Raw genomic sequence first — 22,465 nt, 5'->3', positions numbered from 1 at the left:
AATTTGGTGTGGTTTTTCACATAGTAATGGATAGCCAAAACATACAGCTTGAAGAGAAAGGGTGACATTTAAAACAGAACAAGATGCTTGAGAGAAAGTAAATGAAATGAGAAGTTATAGAAAAGTAATACGTGTTTAAAGTGGAACATACAAAAAAATTCCTATCAGGAAATTGAGGGCCGATCTAGTAAATTTTACTGGGTATAATGTAAAATGGACTTATTCTCTGTCCTCTAAATTGTTCAAATACATTATAATATGTTTAAAATAAAAGGTAAATTTACTGAAAGTGAAATGGAGTTTGGGGGGAAAAGTTCATTAAAAACCACATAGGTTAATTACATATACTAACAAATGTAAAAAACGGTTTCCACTAAAGTTAACACTTACTCAGTTTGGTTTCTTCTGTCCTCGCCTTCATCTTTCCATGAATTAAACTGAGTGCAAATGAGCCATTGACCTGGTTGGCTGAGTGAATCAGTGTGGCTTTGCATTTTCTACTGTCACTACCTTGTATCAAGAGATAATAGCTAGAATACTCCCCTTTCACTTCAACATCTGGAACTAAACAAAAACAATTATCTTGTTAAGTAGGTGAAAATTCAGCATGCAACGTGACAGAATTATACACTCGACCCTTGGAATAGAGTGACATCTCTGTGTTGTTTTAAAACAACTTGTTACCCAATATACTTGGAGCTAGCCAGCTGTTCATTTAACTGAGAAAGCCATTAAAATCAGAAAATAAAAGGAAAAACAAGAAAACCAGAGAATCAAAACAAGATACAAAATATGAACATTTTAATTTCATTTATTAACTTTTGGTGTAGCTCACTAGAGCTCCATGACATTCTTCTTACTACCCACACCCATAATGCATCAACTACTATTTTCCGCTTCCATTTCTTTCAAGGGGAATAAACTGATCCCTGCAGCCACATACCCCTGGACTGGCGGGAACAGAAGTATACAGATGTATTTTAGAGCAGTTTTTTGCTCTTTGTAGTGGGCACCCCTAATGTATTTTTACAGAGGGACTGGAGAGCATTCATTAATCTGGCATGTCAGTTACGTGAAGGTCAGTTACGACAGCTTCTAGTATATTTTAAAAACAAATCAAGTGAGGGTTATCGTGAAGGTCGAAGAAAAACTGTGAAGCCTTTGAGAGTAAAAATAGAAGCAGAGTCCTTTTTGTTGAAGATGGTGAATTGGACATAAGCATTTATTTTCACTCTCTCCTGAAACTCCATGAAATGAGAATAAAGAGAATTTTAAAATAGCATAAATCTACAAGGACTAATATCTGAGAGAAGAGAACAGCAACTAAATTTTGAAAGCAGGAAAGCAGATGAACAATTGGTAACAGGCCTTACTTTCTCAAATGCTAAAGAAGCTGAGAAAAAACAGAGGCGAGAGCTTAGAAGCAAACCAATTTATACTCTAACCCAACAAGAGGCTCTGGGACGGTGGCCCCAGATGCACTGGAATCAAAAGGAAGGTGAAATAAAAAGTCAAGTTGAAAGACTGTTTGAGAAGAAGAATGGCTTCCTGATTTTCCTTATTCTATTCAAGTAAATGATGGTCCTTTCCCCAGCCCAGAAGACTAGTGGTTTATTCTTTGGAGAAAGCATTACCAGATGTCTCTGGCGTGGGAGATAAAAACACAGAGAGCTCAGGGTCGGAGCTGATTATCAGTGGATTGAGTGCTTTTGTACAGAACACTGAGGGGCCCTTTCTTCACCTACATAACTTCCAGAATGTTGGAGGCCGTATAGCAGAACTAAGTCTTCTTTTGGAAATGTGGTCAGTCCTAGAGGACAGACTAAAGAATCCCAATATTGGGGATCACCTAATGTAATGTTGCAGCGAGATCACCCTAAAATGAAGATCCTGTCAACAAGCTCTACCCAGGCACCCAAATTTTCCAATCGGCTTTCTGGTACTCTCTCTTAAATATGAGCAGACAGCCAAACATTATGAGACCTTAAGAAAAGTCTCTACTATGAATGCTAGATGCCAAAATAAACAGGAAAAAAAGTGACTTGTAGAGAATGAGAGAATATTCTTTTTTTAAAAAATCACAAAGACAAAAACAAACAAGTCAGATCACTAAAAATCCTCAGAGATGATATATAAGAACAGAAAATTACAGGAAAAGAACATTAACTTAGAAAGAGCTCATGGAAATTAAAATTTAGAAAGTAGTAGAAATATAGATTTCAATGAATAGGTTATAAGATAAAGTTCAGCAAATCTATCAGAAAATAGAATATAAAAACAAAAACAAAAAAAAGAAAAGGAAATAGGAGAGGAAGAGGTGGAGAGACCTGAACCAGGAGAAATAACATAAAACAGGACTAACAAAAGAGAGAGTATTAAAACATGAAGAAAAGGAAATTATCAACAAAATAAGTAAAACAACATTGTCCCAACAAAAAAGCAAGCTTCCAGGCATGCTGAGTGCCCAATACAAGAATAAAAACAGACCTACCATGGTACATCATCACAAAAATTCAAAAGACTACGAACAACAAGCTGATTTTTAAAATGCCAGAGAAAAATGCATGTTTCTGACTTTTTTTTAAAAAGAGAGACTGGCATTAGAATTCTAAACAGCACCAAAACTGGACAACAGTGGAGCAATAACTTCAAAATTCTTATATACACTAAGAAAAAGGTCTACTGTTAGCTTATTACCAGAGTTTATTCACAGATATGAGCATACTGTGGGTTAAAGCCAATCCTCCAAAACAATTACATAGCACGAAAATATTTTTCCAACTAGCTCGTAATACAGTAATCCTATTTGTAAACATCGATCTTAGAAAAGGAATTTAGAAGATGGTTTATTACAAAGGAAAGTTGTATTTGACCACATGATCATGCCTATATGTGGAACTTAACCAACAAAACAAACAAGCAAGGAAAATAATAGCCAGCAACATTGAAAGAAAAAAGGAACCAACAGAATCAAGAGGGATGGAGGGGTCTGGGGGAAGGGAAGGGAAGGGGCAAGTCAAGGAACGTGTATAAAGGACCCATGGACAAAGCCAAAGTGGACAAAGATTGAGGGAGGGAGGTGGGGGAGGGGGACAGGGGAAAGTGGTGGCGGGAAGGTGGAGACAAATGTATTTGGACAATAAAACATAAAAAGAAATAAATTAAATTAAAAAATAGAGAAAGCTGTATTTGAAACTGATGTTTGCCAAAAGTTACAGTGACTTTAATTCTTTGACCTGTTTAGCATCTGCCAACCTAAGTTATGTATCCCTTCAATCCCTGACACCCTTCTCACACTTACTTATCTCCCAATACCTGTATTAGAATTTTAATCACTGAAGCTTGTAATTACATTATTTTCCTTAAAAGAAAAATATTTTACACAACTCCTAACTATAATAACTATGCAGTCATTTAAAAAACGTTGTTCCAGATATAACAGGTGTTAATGAAAGACTTAAGTAATTTTTATGTAAATATAGAGAGTAACAGATATAGAATTAGCATAATTATTCAATTCTCATAGCTCTTCCTAAAGAATTAAGGGGGAATGATTACAATAGAAAATTCCTTTCTATTTTCATACATTATTTTTATACTACCAACTTATAAGAGATTAATTGGCTGGCATGCCCCGCTCTCCACCAAAACCAAACACCGACTTTGGATCTGCTATAAGTATGGGTAAAGTGGGAGAAGCTGAAATTACAAGTTTCCCTTAGTTGTGTTAAATTTTACAAGTAACATATAAACTATAATGAAGACAAAATTCTAGTACAATAAAAACCCAGTCATAGTTTATATTAATAAGTTTCTCAGCAGTTCTTGAAACCCTGTAGCAACCCCGTCTTTTTTATAGCAGTTCAACAATATAAAAACAAAATCATATTAATGTAAAGGGGAAATAATATTTCAAATGATATAATGAAAAACACCTCAAGATAATTCAGGAAACAGGATATTCTGGTTAAGTGAATACACACACACACACATACACTCCTTAGAACATGAAAAAATAATATTCCCAATTACTTTATAATAATAGCGTATAGCAAACAATAAAATAAATATAATCCTCACAGTAAGCACTGCAGGAGGCTACATATTTTCCAATGATATCATTGTTTAAGTGATTCTAGATCCAGCCTTTGAAATAGACCTTAGGGTCAGCTGAAGAAAAACAAGATAAAAATAAATCAATCTGCTTACTTTACATTCACAAAGCATTTCCAAAAAATGTATTGCCTAGCTTCATCTCCCACCATATTTGTCAGCTAAGCTTTGAACGATTTAGTGCAAAACTTAGCTGTCACTGAGACTATCCAGGAAAATTCCCTGCTTCTATTCTAGAAGGAATCTAAAAAGAAATATAGTAGAATAGGTGCATAAAGCCTCCTACTGTGAAGATTACACAAAAGGCAGGATTTATATATTCCACCGTGGCTATTTTAAACAAATAACATTAAGATCCTAAACTGTGCACATTTCCTCTTTGTTACAATATAGTAAAATATGCAATTTAAAAGCTACAATGAATAGAGAAGCTATTCAGAATGTTGCTTCAACACCTTACTCATTCTCATAAACAACAATCTCTTTATTGTTCCACAGACACAGAAAGCATTTACGATTGGACAGAATAAGGAAAAGCAACTGCAGGGGTTACAAAGTGTTTATTTACCTCCATTATCACTGTGAGTCAGACAAGTTTGTGAGACCCTCTAAGCAAGTACCGTCCTCATTCTCCAGCCATGGAATTGAAGACCTAAGGCAGTGACTTCCAATCCCTTTTCTGCCTGTAAGCCCCCGAAAGCCTCTTCAGCAGTGGCGGCTCCCTCGCTTACGGTTGCAGACAACACGCCCAGCACAGAGGCCCTCAAATCCTGGGTGCACTTTTGACCTACTTAGGTGCTATTACAAACTGCTGAGGCCCTGGTTCCCCCAGATATAATTGTTCTCATGTAGGATCCAGCCTGACTTTCCTTTTTTTCCCCTTCTTTTAATAATTGTCACGGTGATTCTAATGTGATTTGGACTTTCCTTTTTTTCCCCTTCTTTTAATAATTGTCACGGTGATTCTAATGTGATTTGGTGCTAAGAATCATGGAACCAAAGCCTGCATTTAGGTGTAAGGGTCTTCAGGTGATTCTGACCAAAAAAAAAAAAAGTTTTAATGAGCTATAACGTACATATATATATGTGCATACATGTATGAGAGCCTAAGTTTCATTAACGTAAGGGAATTATATACCTGTGCAACCATCTCCGTAACAGTTTTGAAAACATTCCTTTACCTCTTCGCAGTCTCCTTTCCTACTCATGGCCTCCGGCCACTGCGGATCTGCTTTCTGTCTCTTTTTTGCCTTGTATAGAAATTTTACATGAATGAAACCATGTAATAGTCTTTTAAGCCCAACTTTATAAACTTAGCATATTTAGGTACACCCAAAACTCTCATGCCTTTTTATTGCTGAGACTATTCCATTGTATGGACAAAACAAACTGTTAATCTATTCACCCGTTGATGAATGTTTGCAGTTTCCAATTCTTAGCTGCTATGAATACTGCTCTTGTAAACAGTGGCTTGCAAGCTTTGTGAGAACATAGGTTCTTATTTCTCGTGAATAAATACCTAGGAATTGAAGTACTAGGCTGTGTTGTTAAGTGTAAGTTTAACTGTCAAACTGTTTCCCCCAGTAGCTGTACCATTTTACATCCCCACCAACAAAGTGTGATGTTTGCAGTTTCTCCATATTCTCATCAACACTGGTGAGGTACTGTTTTCAATAACAGCCATTCTAGTGAGTGCAGTACAGAATTGGATTGCGGTTTTAATTGGCATTTCCCTAAAGACTAATGATGTCAAGCATCTTTCATGTGCTTTTATTAGTTATTCATGTATCTTTAGAGAAAAGTCTATTCATGTTTCTTACTCACTTATTAATTGGGTTGTCTACTTATTGAGTTGTAAGAATTTCATATACATACCCATACAGGGTGTGGCAAAAGTAGGCTTACAGTTGTGAGTACATGAAACATACTTTATTCTTGTATTATTATTTATTGTTGTATCACTTTCCATATGAACAACTGTAAACCTACTTTTCCCTGCCCTGTATATGTTGCTGTTAGATATATAAGTAGTTTTTCTTAGTAGTCTCTGAGACTTTTCCTTAACAGTGTTTTTCAGAAAATGGACATTTTTAATTTTGGTAAATATATAGAGTTTTTTCTTTTTACAGATCCTTTTGGTGTATATGTTTTCCTCCAGAGGTTTTGTAGTTTTAGAGTTTACATTTAAGTATATAACTCACTTTGAGTTAGTTTTTATATAAAAAGATAAAAGTACATATATAATTTTTTATATATGGATATCCTATTCTTCCGGTACTATGTTAAGGAAACTACCCTTTTCCCAGCGGCATCTATGTCTCTATTCTGTTCTACTGATGTATGTGCATCCTTAGTCCCCTACCCCCAGTCTTCATTACTGTGGCTTCACAGTAAGTTGTGAATCAGGTAGTATAAATTCTCAAACATTGTTCTTCCTTTTCAAAATTGTTTTGACCATTCGAGGTCCTTTCCAATTCCATATACAGTATTTTGCTGTGTATAATATGCACTTTTTAGCCCCAATTTTTGGGAGAAAAATAAGGATGCACATTATGCATGGCTAGTCTAAAACATGGATGTACATTATACACAGGGGCGCATTATACGCAGCAAAATACAGTAAATTTAGGGTAGTTAATTTCTAGGAAAAGTCCTCCTGGAATTTTGTTAGAGACTGAATTGAATCTATGGGCCAACTTGGAGAGAAGTACCATTGTAACAAACTGAGTTTTCCAGTTTATGAACATGGTGCATCCCTCCCTTACCTACATCTCCTTTACTGACTCTCAGGAATGTTTTGACATTTTCAGTGCACAAGTCTCGCACTTCTTTTGTTAGCGATAGTCTTCAGTATTTTATTCATTGATTTCTGGTCTAATTTTCTTCCTTTTGCTTACTTGGATTTAGTCTTCTAGCTTTTTGAGGTTGATGTGTAAATTATGGACTTTAGGTCTCTCTTCCACCGTAAGATAAGCATTTAAGATCCTCAGGTACTGCTTTAGTTGATTCCCATAGATTTATGTTTTGTTTCCATTCTCATTCAGTTAAAACTATTTTCTAATTTCCCCTTTGGTTTCTTCCTTGACCTATAGGTTACTTGGAAGTGTGCTATTTAATTTCCAAATATTTAAAGTATTTCTCAGATTTCTATTGTTGATTTCTAATTTAATTCCACCATAACTGAAGAACATATTGTGTATTATTTCTATCCTTTAAATTCTGAACCTCATTTCATGGCCTAACATATATGTAATCTCTCCTGAAGAGTGCTTCTTATATCCCTGAAGAGAGTGATTATGTTGCTGAGTGGTGTGTTTAACCAAAGTAGTCCAATAACGTTGGTTGATATTGTTCGCTACTGAATTCCTAGCACCTAGAATAATGCCCTCAGTACAGTGAACACACAATAAATTATTGCTGATGGAGAGAATACTTTTTCTCTACCACTAAAATCTTTCAAAATCTTTATCACAGCCCCTTACCTTTTCTCAGTATGGAAATTATTTACAGATCAGTTATGCTGTGTCATTTTAACCTTATTAGTTTCACCTCACTATTTTGAAACACTTTTATCACACCAATTTATGAAGAAGGCACATGCTTTATCAATTCAAAACATTTCCTCTGTTCTTATTAGTCTACTTACTTTAAAAATATTTTTATTAGAAGACTCATCTGTCAGCAAACTAATTAAGACTTTTTTTCCCCAAGAGTACCTTAAAAATTTTTCCTTTCAAAAGAATTCTAATTTTTTAAAAAATGAGGCAACAATAAACTCATAAATGTAAAGTTATATGCATTCAGACTTAGGTGATAATTCTGATTTCACTCTGTGACATTAAAGTTTCTTGATTTCTCTGTAGCTTAGCTTTTTCATTTGTAATATAAAGTCAGGCAATGATAAACATCTAGTGTTAACAATTTCATAAAACTTCTCTGTAAACATATAGTGAGCCAGGCACTTTTTATGATACAACTGGCTTTTAAGTACAAGTTCTAAATATAGAACTCTTTCTTCAAAAATGTAACAGGGTTTAGTTAATTGCATTTATACACATAGTTCTTTTGCATTTTTCCAGGTATCATAATAGTTCCTGTGTATTTCACCAAAAATCACTTTTAAAAATCATTCTTTAGCCCTGGCTGGTATGGCTCAGTAGACTGAGCACTGGCCTGCGAACCAAAGGGTCGCCAGTTCAATTCCCAGTCAGGGCACATGACTAAGGTTACGGGCCAGGTCTCCAGTAGGAGATGTGCGAGAGGCAACCACACATTGATGTTTCTCTCCCTCCCCTTCTCCCTCCCTTTCTCTCTCTCTAAAAATAAATAAATAAATAAAATCTTTTTAAAAAAGATCTTTCTTTAGTCACTCTTAATTTAAGCATACATCAATGGGGCACTGTTTTTATATATTAAGTCAACCATATGGAATTGCTGATACTTAATGCTTTTTGATATAAAAATATAGCAATAGCATATAGTTCAAACTAACACATACGTGTCCATGTGGTCTCCCTCACACCAACAGTGAAAAAGAAATAAATAAAAATACCACTTACATTGAAGCACAGTATGAAGGGACACACTTTAGCTATGTTATTCTGGGCAAGTTACTAACAATTTGGGCTTCAATTACCTCATGGAATACCAGGATTTGGATTTATATATCTGCTTTTATGAGAGAAATTAGAATTTCATTTTTACAATGATATCCTGAATATAATGGATTATTAGAGAGGCAGGCAACACAGTGCAGCGGTGAAGAACACACATCTGGGTTCAAGCCCTTCGGGACGTCACAGAGCTATTAACAGGTGGAGCCAGGATCTGAACTGAGATTCTGCCGATTAACAGCTCAATGAAATCTCTGAGCCCCAATTCCCTCACCTGTTAGATGGTCCAAAATAGTTTTATAGGGCCATTAGAAAAATCAAGAGAATCAATATATCTAAAGGACTTAAAACAATGTTTAGTATATCATGAAGCTGTTAAATAAGTTCCACTAATTTCTTCTAAAAATTGTAATCACAACTGTTTAATATATCATATAATAAATAAAGCATTTCATTTTTATAAAATTTACTCCGAAAATGTCTCTAAAAAATCCATGTTCAATATAATTAGCCATCTAATTAACCCACTGCTCTGCCTTTAGATCACTGCTATGTTTGAATGGATAAGGTTGCATAAACTTTATGTTACAGTAGGTTGTTGGAGATAATAAAAAAAAAATCTTAAAATCGCATGGGTCCTTTTCAACCAGTAGTAATAAATATTATTTTCTCATTAAGAAATGTTATCTCCATTTTAATTTTGATAAATATTATATCTATGTTGCACCATTGAAACAATGTAAAGATTTCCTACTTACCACTGATCATCTTAGGCTTTTTAGCTATATATTCCTTCCATTTTCTTGAACTGAGTTGGTTGGGAGGCGGAATAAGTATGTTACTAATGGTACATGGCAATACAAAAAGTGCACCAACCTGCTTAAAACAGAGCATACTTTTAGTGACTACACAGTGAGAGTAATTCTTAAATAGTATCACCTGACAACTTTCCTTTCCTATTTCACTTGTATAATATGTATTTAGTAATGCTATCGCCCAATAACTCCACTATAAAAACTAAAAAACAAAATGCCCCACCTCTACCCAACCCCCCCAAAAAACCAAAGACCAGACAACAAAACTAGAGAAAGTTCTTCAAAGCTACAGGCATCCCTTTTCCACTGGGTTATAAATCTCTAAAAACCTTGTCATTTACACATTTGTTTCAAGTTCAGGTTACGCATATAATTTCTTCTTATCTCTGCAAACTAGTGAGAGTCCAGGAATTCCATCCTCAGAAGGTTTTGTCATACTCAGACATAATTTCATAACCTTTTGATTGGAGGGATTATTGTTCTGGCCTCAAAATTAGAATAATTTGGAAGGTAATTTCACAGCTTTTATTCCTAGAGAGTAGAGATTTAACGCTAATAGGTATAAAATGCAGAGAAATAATGAATCACATGCCAGAAATCATACAGCAGCTTCTCACTGATTTATGAGAAAATTCAAATTATTCATCTTTGTATTCCCAGGGCTGGGCATAGAGATGTTTATTAAGTATTTGTTTCAAAAAAAAAAAACCATCATAATATATTTAGGTAAATTCTGAGTTTGATTAAGCACTGAATAAAACAAATTGCAACTCTGAAAGCAGTACTTTGCTGATTATTTTAGAATGCACGTTACGACAGTCAGCATATCCCAATAAATATCTTTCTTAAACGCCAGGGAAATTTTGTCAGGGCATTTGCCAAAGATCGCAAATGTAATGCAATATCACTGTTAACTGTCCTACATAGATGGATTACATGAGATATGTGACATTCAAACAATGCATTAATATGCTAGTTTTATTGCTTATTTATTACTTTTACTTATATATTCTTAATTAGCAGACACAAAATTTAGTGTATTGGAAAAAAAAAATAAGAAAGAATTAAATATGCTTATTTTCCTTTAATGTTATAACCATAATATTTAAGTCCAATGTATTCTACACAGTCAAGAGGTAAATAGTAAAAATATTTAGTAATGCAAAATAATCATTAAGTATAAAAGATCTATGTGTAATTTTCTAAATCCTAAGTTCTACTTCTTCATTCTTGCACAAATAAGATTTCACTGTCCCAAATGCATTGCAAAACTATATGCCCCAAAGGGTAGTCAAGGCCGTAACATGAGCAAACCAGATCAGGGCCCAGCTATGCTTGACAATTCCATAATTGTTATAATTATAGTTATAGTTTAACAATTTAGAGACGCTAACAGAAGTTCAATGTGTAACTTATAGCCTGAAATACATGTGTCCTGACCTATCTGTTAAACAAGTGACCGCATTTTTGAGACAGACTATTTTTGATTAAACATTTGCTACAAATATGAAAAATATTTCTGAATCCCATCATGACACTTATTTTTGAAAATCTCTCCTAAAAAAAAAAGTCACTTCATATCTACAGAGGACTTTGGAATTATTATGAAAAGTCCAAAGTATCTTAATATAAATTAGGACCAAAGTCATGTTATATAAAAGAAATCAAATCATACAAAAACAGATTCTACAGTCCCTTTTCTCACACATCCTTAAATATTAAGTTAAAACAAAAACAAAAACAAAAAACACCTCTACCTTGTCACACAGAGAAGAAATCTGCTCCAACAGTAACATGGAATTCTTCTTAGTACTGTTTTTGGTTAGTCCTCTGTACTAAGGAGTTAAAGAAATGATGGAATGGTACCTGTGAAACAATGTTATTCTCTCATACAAGTTTCATTCTCCAATTCACAAAGTGCTTAAATTCATTTATTAAAAATCTTAACTGTAGGGATTCACAATTACTCCTTTCCTTAAGGATTATTATTTTCCTGATTATGGAAATATACCAAGAAATAGTGCTACTATGAATGGAACTACTATAAATTACAGGAACAAGAGATTTGTAAAAACTAGCTTCTGAGCACTATGCTAGCATTCCATTGCCAGCCAACAACTTCTTTTTATACAAAATGTCCTGTTCCTAGGTGTATTTCTAAAAATTCTCACATTTTCTTAAATGACAATTTAAAATATATTAAATATTTGCAGATAAAAATGATCAAATTAATATCTACCTAAGTATATAAAAAGATACAAGAGACTAGCACTTACCTATCCTGCTGATGGAGAGAAACATCTGAGCATTTAGGAATATATAAATTACTGTTTTTCTCTATGTATTCCTTACATTTCTCCTTTCTCTGTACCTCATAAACAATAAGTAGCAACCAGGAAGTCTTCTGACTAGTCTAAAAGTATAAATACAGTACCTGAGGGAGGAATTTTCTTACAAGATGTAGAACATCTCTAAAACAATGGTAATGAAAAGTATACTGAATGTTATTTTTATTAAAAAACAGTACGTTTAAATATCTAAATGTGGAGTGGTACTAGGAAACATTCTACCCAATACAGAAAATGGAATCTAAAATGAAGATGTAAACGGAAGGATACAACTCAAATTCAATGTCTGACATGTAGCAGGAGGGTAGCTCTGATAACTTTATCATCTGCACAAATTCTAAAGCAGGGCCATAATAATGGAAAACCTAGAAAAGAAACGAAAATTATAAAATAGTTTAAATACTATAAAGTGAAAGTGAACACAGTAGTGATTAGGGTTTAAAACTTTAAAATGAATCTTAAAAAGCAGGCATTTATACATTTGCCAGCACACATTTAGTCCTCTGTAGCAGACAAAGATTTCTTCCATTTCAATTCTACATTTCAGAGCAGCAAGACAGACATGGAGATTTCATAGGAACTAGAATTTTTAAGAGGGAGAAAATGAGTACCATACAAAGAGGTGAGCAACAAAGAATAAGAAGTTCTCAATCTTTCCTGTTTATTGTCAGCAAGACAGACAGACAACCCAAGTGGCTAGGATGTTAAAAAAAAAAGTTATAAGATCTGCAAGACTGAGAAAGCGAAAGAAAGGAGACTCAGAATGAACTCAGGTTAAGTGGTATGCTGAGATTAAAACAAACAAAAAAATTTTTGAAGGAAAAAAATTAAAAGTGAGAACTAGTGAAGCCGAGCGTGCTAATTAACAAAGAAGTTCCGCTCCGAGAAATAAAATTGCAGCATTTCGTTGGGTAGAGTCAACAACTAAATTAAGAGTAAGCCAATGAAGAACAGGTATTTCAAGAGGTGAGGCTAGAGTGCTTACAAGAAGGGCAAAGCAAAGCCAATGTATAATGTCTTGAGAACCTGCACGAAGTTATAAACTTGCAGAAAGCTGAGTAATTTCACTTTATAAGATGATGTGTGTGAGTATATTGTACACACATATAGGGCATAGATGCATACATACATATATAGTGTGTATACAAGTTAGCTATGTAGAAAGACAGAGACCTTTCTTGAAGAGGTTGTACGCTAAGACACTCTTTAGTAGCAGCAAAAATTAGATACACTATTCCTAATTAAATGGTGTACTACCAAAGACAAGAAATTGAGCTCATCAATCTTATGTTTCTAATCTTTAGAAAATAATTTAATATTCTTGTGAAAGATGGCCATGACAAGTTACTTAAAATAATCAATTCTGAACAACTATTGAGAAGTGTGTTTACATCATAAATGCCCTTTTTCTACTACCCTTAGATCAGAAAATAATACCCATCAATCTGACAGCATTATAACTTCATGACTGTTATATTTTGCACATTTTTGAATTGGGTCTTTTAAAGTGAATTTCTGAAGACCTTCTTTATAAACACCTCCTGTTATATTATTTCCCAATGTAGTAAAAAGCCAGGTAAACCCTTTTTGATTACTGTATTTTATAATTACTTGCATTTAAAGAATAAACCTATAGTGATATGGGACAAGAACATTTTTAAATCATAAATGAAGCATATATCCAGTACTCTGTCTCATTTAACCCTCATGATAACGTTGTAAGGTAAGTGTTAACCTACCCAGGGTGACGTTACCCCGTAGTGACAGAATACAGGTTCACACCCAGGTCTGCCTAAATCATTGCCTTTTCTCTTCCCACTATATCAAGCTCTCTCCAAAATGAGCCTTAGAAGAGTCATGCTGAAGGTATTTTCAGGTCTATACTGATTTAAAGTTAGGATCATTTCATTTAAAAAATTTTTTTAAATTTTAAATGATGATAATTTTGCCAACATTTGATGCTAATGAACAGTCTTGTTTAAGCACTTAATTATAATAAAAATTATGTAAGTGAGCACACTTCAGCACATATATTAGGAAATGTGCATTCATGATTCAAACTTCTCTCATAGGAATAAAAATATGTATGAATGGATAATTGCAAAAATAATCAAACATAGATTACCTTAGGCAGAAGAGTCTTATCCTTTGAGAGTATTATCTCTTTGTCAAGAGAGCAAGTATTTAAGTTAGTTGTACTAAAACTCTTAGGCATGGTTCCCTTTATACAAAATTCAGGAAAACTAATTTCACATCCGAACTGAAAAGAAACCGAGAGAACACACTTACTGACATCATGAATAAAGTTACAAAGATTAATACATTTTATTGCAGTGTAAATGTTGAGAGGAAAATCCTATGTAAATTTATTTTTCTTTCCTCAGCTCAAAATGTGGTTCTTCCATTTATGTACACATCCTACATATTTCAACTTACACATGAATTTTTCATGAAAAGCTCTCCTTGGCCCTTCACCAACCTGCAAGAGTATATTAAGCCCATTCTATGCAACTACAGAACCAAGCCACTGCCTTTATATATACTTGTTCAATATCTGGCTTCCTACCAGTCTGGAAGTTCCGCAAAAACAAAACTTGCAACAACGGAGGCTGTTGATGAAAAGATCAATTCCTGCAGAAGTAGTAATAACAGGGATGCTAATAATAGCAATGGTTAACAACCATGATGCCTAATATTTATTGAGTGGTTGCTCTGTGCTTTAAATAATTTAATCTTCATAAAAATCTATGAGATAGAGACTATTATTATCCCAGATGATGACAACTGTTGCACCAAAACATTAGCCAATCTGCCACACAAAACTACCAGGAAACAGACCTGGCCTTTGAATGCAGGCGATCTAACTATAGAATCTATGTCCTTAAGCACTGCCATGTTTCTAGACCAAAAGCTATTCTGCACCAAAAAAAAGAAAAAAAAAAAGAAAGAAAAAGTGATTTCAAGTTTTAAATGCATCCTGTGAAGATATATTAAATGCGAAGATTCATTTAATTTCCTATTCAGAAAAGAATAAAAGAATAACATGAAAAGAACTCGCTATTATCTCTGTGTATAAAAACATGCAGTTTCAGGATATATATACAAAAGCAATTCTCCTAGCCAATCTCTTCTTGCACTCTTCCAAGTCGCTATACAGTTTGTTTACATTAAAACTGCTGCAGAAAGGTTTACCTGCAGACGTTACCTTTCTAAGATAAAAATGAGACGGCATTCAAAACAATAAGAAGGACCCGGCCATGTTACTTCCTGTTGTCTTATTAGAGGTTGTATTACACCATTATTCAGGGTGAACTGAAGGGAAAAAAGTCTAGTAATCAGTGCAACAAACCTCTACAGGGACACAAAGACCTTCTCATGCTCCCACATCACCCTGAACAAGGATTAAGAAGCTTGGTTTTAGTTTTGTCTATATGCAAAAATATATGAAATGCTAGGAACACTTATTTCAACAGGGACACAACTTATACAAAAAACACCAAACATATTAATTCACAGTAAGAGATGACAAGTAAAATTGGAAGCTCAGAGAAATATAAGATGAGAGGGGTCCAACAACTCTAATGCGTGTTCTCAACTTGTACTTGAGAAATCCAAGGTTAAAAAAAAATTGCTCAGAATCAGAACTGGTTAGTAGATGGGGAGATCACCTAAGCTGGTATTATAGGTATGAGATTATGTTCTAAGTAGTTTTCCTATGTATGCAAAATAAAACAGCTTGCATAAACAACATCAAAGGCAACTACTGTCAAATTCTATATTTAAAAAAAATATATTATATCCTGGAACTGCAGTTAATCACAAACTTAATCACAGTGACTATTTACATTTAAATTAATTAAAATAAAATAGAGTTAAAAATTCAGTTCTATGGTGGAAGAGTCACATATAAAATGCTCAGTAGCATATGAGGCTAGTAGACTACTGTATTAACACAGATACAGAACATTTCCATTACTGCAGAAAGTTTTATGTACAGTGCTGTTCTAGAACATCTTTATAAGGAATATTTTTATTAAGATTCATTTAAACTGTGTTGTGAATAAAGTTGAAAATATTGCTTTGCAAACTGTGATCACTGAGAAAGCCACTTACCTTTCTTTCCCATATCCGAATCTTTCCTCTCCATAATTCCTTTGAGTCAATAGCATTTCCAAGATCTTCTAAAGCTACAACATTAGAAGAAAGGTATTCTGCAATTTTCTGACAATTCCTACAAACAAAAAATTATGATAATTAAATATAGGGTTTTACATTTTACTTAGATTTAATGGTGACAGTTTACTGCAAGCCTAACAGGCAAAAATGCAAATTCATATTGCTGCTTTTATCTACTTTTTAAAATACAGACTAACCATCAAGTCAGCCTCTGAGTGTGATTCTATCACATAAAACTGCTTTAGTCCTAGCACCCTCATGAATTGTTACTACTTTTATTTTATTATTTTTTAATTTTTTATAAGATTTTATTTATTTACTTTCCGAGACAGGGGAAGGGAGGGAGAAAGAGATACAAGGATCAGTTGCCTCTCACATGCCCCCCACTGGGGAGCTGGCCCGCAGCCCCGGAATGTGCCCTGCCTGGGAATCGGATCGGCAGCCTTCAGGTTTGCAGGCCGGCGCACAATCCATAGAGCCACATCAGCCAGGGCTGAGTTATTACTTTTAATACTACAAATGAAGAAATAGATTTTACTTTTAATATTTATTGGCTTAAATGTATCAGATGTATACACACAGAGACTCAATGCCAATTCCTTATCTTAGAAAAAGAACTGATCTCCTAAATTATTCCCACATGCACTTACCACAGACTATCATGCCTGTTCCCATTCCTGTTTCTCTCCCACTTCAATGAAAAAGACCTAATCTCACTCTCCTAACTCACCAGCATCTATTGCTGTGATTGGCACAAATTAAATGCTCCATCAGCACTTGTTAATGAAAAAAAATCATTAAGTGAATAAATCCAGTATGAATACTTATTTAAGAATCAAACTGTAACAGAATTTGAAGCTTACTAAAGTGTCATAAAACACAACAGTACATATTTATTTCTATATTGGCACATAAAACAAATAGGACTTTATAAATCTAGCTTATCCATGTATCCACGGGATTCATCACGATGCTCACTGGACAACACAAGCCTACATAAACACACTATTTTTGGAGGATCAATGCTTAATAATGGTTATACACATATAAGCACTGATAATATTTACTAAAAATTTAAACATTTTGGAAACATAAGCATAAAGAAAAAATTGTATTTTTCTCAATAAATCCCCACATGTATGATTTAACACTCTTGTTACATTAAATGTTTTTCAAATGCTGAGTCTATTAAAACAGGATAACACATTAATTGTAAAAAGACAATAAGGACAGTTATCAAATAAACAAAGACACTTACATTTCACTATGATTTCCTGCTATAGTAATTTTTGCTGAATACCATTCCTTTAAATGTTTTAATGCTCCAACAGTAGGCAAACAGTCTTTTAATTTAGGAGGATCTTTGTCAGAGAGCAACAGTATTATGTCTATCATTGCTCTACCTAAAGAGAAAAAGGCATTTTTTGTATTTTTATAAAAATGTTAGATCTGAAATGTCTCAAAATAGTACCCTGAACAATTAAAATTTATGTTTATCTAGAAGATAAAGGAGAATTTAACTTTAATTTCTGAAATTCTTCAAAACAATACACATCTTTAGGAGCTCAACATTTTTAAATGTTCAACATTTGACTTAAAGCCATGTTATCTTGAAACAACTACCATATGCCAGAAAACAAATGAACATCACAATTACTTGTCAATTATGCACCAGTGGTTAATTATACACATTGCTCTTGAGATCATCAATACTATTGCTGTACTGAACAGAGGAAGAAAAAAACATGCAATTTCATTGTATTTTTCTATACTTAACTTTGTTATACAAAAGGGAATGAATTAGTATAAAATTGTAATGTTCAAATAAATTCTCTTTTTAGAAAAGCAGAAAAACACTGAGAAAACTCAATTATACTGACATAATTGGTTCCTGAGAAAGAAGGATAACTTCATGAAACTTTAAATTTTATAAAAATATGAACTTACTTAAGAACCAGGTCAATCATAATGAAGCGGAAGCCAAATAAAAATTTGATAATGAAAGTGTTATCAGCAAAATACAACCAAATACAGCAGATGTGTATTTCAGTGCCTATTTTGAACTTGACACATTTCATTTTTAAAAATTGATATATTTTCAATCTATGTATTATTTCTGTGTTGGACTTTTTACACTAAAGTATGGTCTTGAATATAAGGATTAGATTGTGAGTTCTAAAATCCATGGTAATCGCATAGGCTTTATTCATCATCATGCACTCAGCTCCTAGTACAACGTGTGACATGTAGCAGACACAACAAATACCTGCTTACTAAGTGACCTTAAATAATAAAAACATTCAAAGAAAGCTCATCAAAAGTATTTGTGGATGTAAATTATACCAAACTTTAGATGCCAGCTAATTCATTAACACAAAGATGAATTTACGAGAAATAAGTTTCAGACTCGTATGATACAGTATTTATAAAATATGCTTTCTATTATAGGGAAAAATGGATTCTATAAAACAATGATGAGCAACAGGCTTCTTTTACTGCACATCTTTATATTTGATAATGTGTACAGTGACAGGATAAAAGTATGTTATCCAAATGATCTAGGTGAAAGAACTTTTTCCATGAGTTATTTATGGGACTACTGTTCTATGGAATGTACTCTATAAAACACTGGTATATAGTGGAAAGATTCCTCTGTAATAACTAAATAAGGAAACAGATGGCTATTTAATTTAATAAGTTCTAATTTTTGTCTCAGTAAGTAAAAATAATTAAGAGAACTGTAATGTCTCCATAACATACTTTATTAAAGTAGTGAGCTGCGTTTTGCATCAACTTCAATTAAGAATTTCTTTTTCATTTTGAATTTCAAAGTTAAAAGAGACAACCCAAGGATAAACACTGAACTCACAGAAAGCATAAGATAAGATACGAATTATTGAAAGCAGTCATAACATATTACCAGGAGCAGGAAGTCTGTCTGATAACTGATGCAAATTTTCTGCAGATTCTTCATATAGACTAAAATAAAAGGGCAAGTAAGAAAAAACAAAAACACAAACCATTACATCTAATCATAACGATAATATTAATGGATCTATGTGCCAGACACTGTTAAGTATGTTAGATGCACCATCTCATTTGATCCTCCAAACAATCCCATGATGTACTACTATAATACTATTATAGTCCTCAATTCAAATAATTTTCCTAATGTTGCATAATTAGTAGATGTGGAAGCTAGGATGAAAATCCTGAGTTCAATTTCTCAGCTATATCCCAAATTAACAATAATAACAGAAAAACTCCCTAAATTATATTTGTATAATAAAGGATATTGCTTTCTCTGAGTGGCATAACAGCTGACTGGGAAATGTAATGATCTCCCCTGATTCTTCCAAATCTATCAGTTTTATCCATAGGGTGATTTTTTTTTCATAAAATAGTTTATTACAAAACATAAAGGTACTTAAATCCTTTATTATAAACTCACTAAGAAAACTTACGGCATCTTATATAGTTTTCTAGCGCCCTCTTGTGGAGATGATTATTAGGTTACTTATTAGAAATACTTAGACGTGTCATCTTATAGCAGTGCTGGAAAAAATAAGAAATGACAAGTGCTCTAGGGCTGGAAGGTACCTTATAAGCCTCTGAAAGGATCTCAACACTTTACAAATAAGAAAACAAAGGATCACAGAAGTGACGTGGCTGGCCCAAGATCATATAGAGACCAGTTATATCGCCCCAGTACAGTACTCTTTCCATGGTTCTACAATGTCTCCCTTCACTAATCATTACAAAAAACATGGTTTGAAAGCATAAAAACAGAATTTTTAAAAGTCTGTAACAATTTATAGAAAGAATACATGAACAGTAAAATAGTGTTTTTTGGTAACGCAGTAAGGCATTAATTATGAGTCAGATGGAATATTTCATAAAAAAGAAATTATCACCACTTCTATCACCACTTGAATCAACTTATATACTATACCAAGATTCAAAAGAACCTAAAAGTGAACTCAGTATCTATTTAATCCTCAAAAACTCTATATGAATTTTTAAAGGTACTTGAAACATTGAAGATACACAAAAATTGAAGAAACAATATCTCAGCTTCAAATAGCAAAATAACAATGGTAGTTTGGTTTGAATGCCAGTTATTAACCTAAACGTTTCTATTCATTATAAAATATCAGAGGGAATTTATTTTCAAGAAAGTGACATATTAAATAAAGTATCACTTTTTTATTCCCGCAATTATGTAAGCTTAAGAAGCTAAATATTACCTGATTTCAAAGAATTTTATTCAAATAAAAAGTCCAAATTACCTGTCTCCCAAAATGAAAAGTTGAAAATCCCTATTACAGTTGCTAAAATATCTAATCTTCATTCTATAGCTAAAATACTACCTAATGTTAAATATTTTAAAGCTATTATAAAAAGCATAACAGCATACTCAGCCAAGGATAATGATTCCCTGCTATTACTATCTTCTTCCTCAAAACACTCAACATTACTCAAATATTCTTCGATATTTGCTTGAAGAACATCTTCGATTTCATCTTTTTCCATACCAAAATGTATCTCCTGCCAGTCCGAACTACAAAACTAATAAATCAAAAGACTGCATTAAATAATGGGTTCATCAAATTATTTACATTAACAAAAGACATTAACTAATGACTATTGTTTTTAAATTTATACTACCTGATAAAATCCACATATAGCCTGCACTGCAAAGAACCACTTCTTAGAACCAGGTATACCGCCCACTGAACAGGCTTGAAAAAAAAAAAAATCACACTTATTAGAAGAAAGGCATACCACAAATAAGCAGATGTTATAGCATATGTACTTAGAGAATCATAAAATTTTGATACATACTATATAGTTTCCCAAGTTATATATGTAATATAGATATATTGGTAGATAATATTATATATACTGTGTAGTTTCCTAAGTTATAAGTATAATATACATATATTAATAGATATTACACACACACACACACACACACACACACACACGTAAAATAGCATCTTTTTAGAATCTCTACTAAAAATCCAAAAAGGGCAATCTGCCTAAAGAGCAAAATTATTCACTTGCCATGAATACTTTGGTCTAGTTCATTATAGTTCAAAATCTGTATTATTATTTTAATCATCATCTTGAACACTCAAATCTACCTGAATTTATGGAGGTAGAATGGAAATTATAGAGGTAGAATTCACCTGACTTAGTATTGGATTGGTGTGATTAAAGAGAAAGGAAGAATAAAAAGTAATGAGAATGACATTGGATTTCTGACTCGGGTATTAGTGTGATGGTGTCATTTAGTGAGATGAGGGAATTAGATTTGGAGGGAATAGGACATGTTCAATTTAGAACATCTGATTAGTTGACATCTTAAAGATGTCAAAGTGAAAATGGATTATAAAAGTTGGATACAGATGCCTGGGCGTCAAAAGGCAGAGTAAGGCTCATAGAATAGTATATAGACGTTAGTTCAAGCCAGGAGAAAGGAGAAATATAGTTATTACTATACTTCTTTCTTTATAATTCCCATAAATCCTGTCAACAAACATATGACCCTGCTTGCATTCCCACTGAGCCTTTCCTCTTTCCTTCCTGTTGACACGCCAGGAGACACGCCCTTCGAATCCAAGGTTACCCTTCCGGCTCTGCTTGGACCCCCGGCACTGATTATACTATCTTTCTTGAATCTTCAATCTCTTCCCCTCTGTCAGTTCCTTCCCATTAGCATTTAAATTTGCACAAATGTTTCTTAAGTGATTTTTTAAAGAATCTCCTTTAAATTCTTCTCCTTCTTCCAGTTACTACTGTATCTCTTTCTTTACTCTTCTTCAAGGATAAACTTTCTGAAAGTGCCGTCTACACTTGACTGTCTTCACTTCCTCATCCCCTTTCCTACTCCTCTCCAAATCCATCTCTCTCTCTCTTTTTGCATCCACCATGCCACTGAAACCAAACTCACCAAAGTCACCAATAACTAACCTGTTACTAAGTCTAGCAGACACTTTTTAGTTCTGTTGTGACTTGACCTCTCCTTCTATGAGTGAGAAAGAAATCATGGATGGCACGTTTGTCTACCATCTACCTCCTCCCAACACTTGGTTTCTGTGGAACCAATTTTTCCAGCTGCTCCTTTTCATTCCATTGAAAACTGAAAACCGGTGCTCTGTTCCTGTAAGTACTGGCATTCACTTCAAGAGTTTCAGCTCTTCTCACTATCCATAAGCAATCTTATCCTTTCTCCTGGCTTGAACTAACGTCTATATATTATTCTATGAGCCTTACTCTGCCTTTTGACGTCCAAGCATCTGTATCCAACTTTTATAATCCATTTTCACTTTGACATCTTTAAGATGTCAACTAATCAGATGTTCTAAATTGAACATGTCCTATTCCCTCCAAATCT

At 33.5% G+C, this 22,465-nt stretch overlaps 1 protein-coding gene across 3 annotated transcripts in view; it reads right to left on the bottom strand.

The window, feature by feature from the left end:
- Window positions 1-22,465, bottom strand: part of MTBP (MDM2 binding protein) — a 54,457-nt gene that overhangs the window by 29,341 nt on the left and 2,651 nt on the right. For 2 of the 3 annotated variants that reach the window (XM_054590086.1, XM_054590084.1), the window contains exons 3-12: window positions 20,734-20,807; window positions 20,483-20,634; window positions 18,986-19,044; window positions 17,324-17,468; window positions 16,003-16,120; window positions 14,015-14,149; window positions 12,160-12,254; window positions 11,299-11,371; window positions 9,485-9,602; window positions 391-564 (exon numbers count right to left, since the gene is read on the bottom strand). In XM_054590086.1, the coding sequence (XP_054446061.1) occupies window positions 391-564; window positions 9,485-9,602; window positions 11,299-11,371; window positions 12,160-12,254; window positions 14,015-14,149; window positions 16,003-16,120; window positions 17,324-17,468; window positions 18,986-19,044; window positions 20,483-20,634; window positions 20,734-20,807 (1,143 nt within the window). Of the gene's footprint in view, window positions 1-390; window positions 565-9,484; window positions 9,606-11,298; window positions 11,372-12,159; window positions 12,255-14,014; window positions 14,150-16,002; window positions 16,121-17,323; window positions 17,469-18,985; window positions 19,045-20,482; window positions 20,635-20,733; window positions 20,808-22,465 lie in introns of all 3 variants that reach the window. The other variant, XM_054590085.1, reaches the window with a different exon arrangement.

Source organism: Pteronotus mesoamericanus, unplaced genomic scaffold (assembly GCF_021234165.1).
Source record: "Pteronotus mesoamericanus isolate MK-2021 breed Mesoamerican mustached bat unplaced genomic scaffold, CSHL_Meso_final scaffold_174, whole genome shotgun sequence".
Classification (NCBI taxonomy): Eukaryota; Metazoa; Chordata; class Mammalia; order Chiroptera; family Mormoopidae; genus Pteronotus; species Pteronotus mesoamericanus.
Note: the sequence above shows the minus strand (reverse complement) of the source record. Positions and strands in the feature narration are given on the sequence as shown.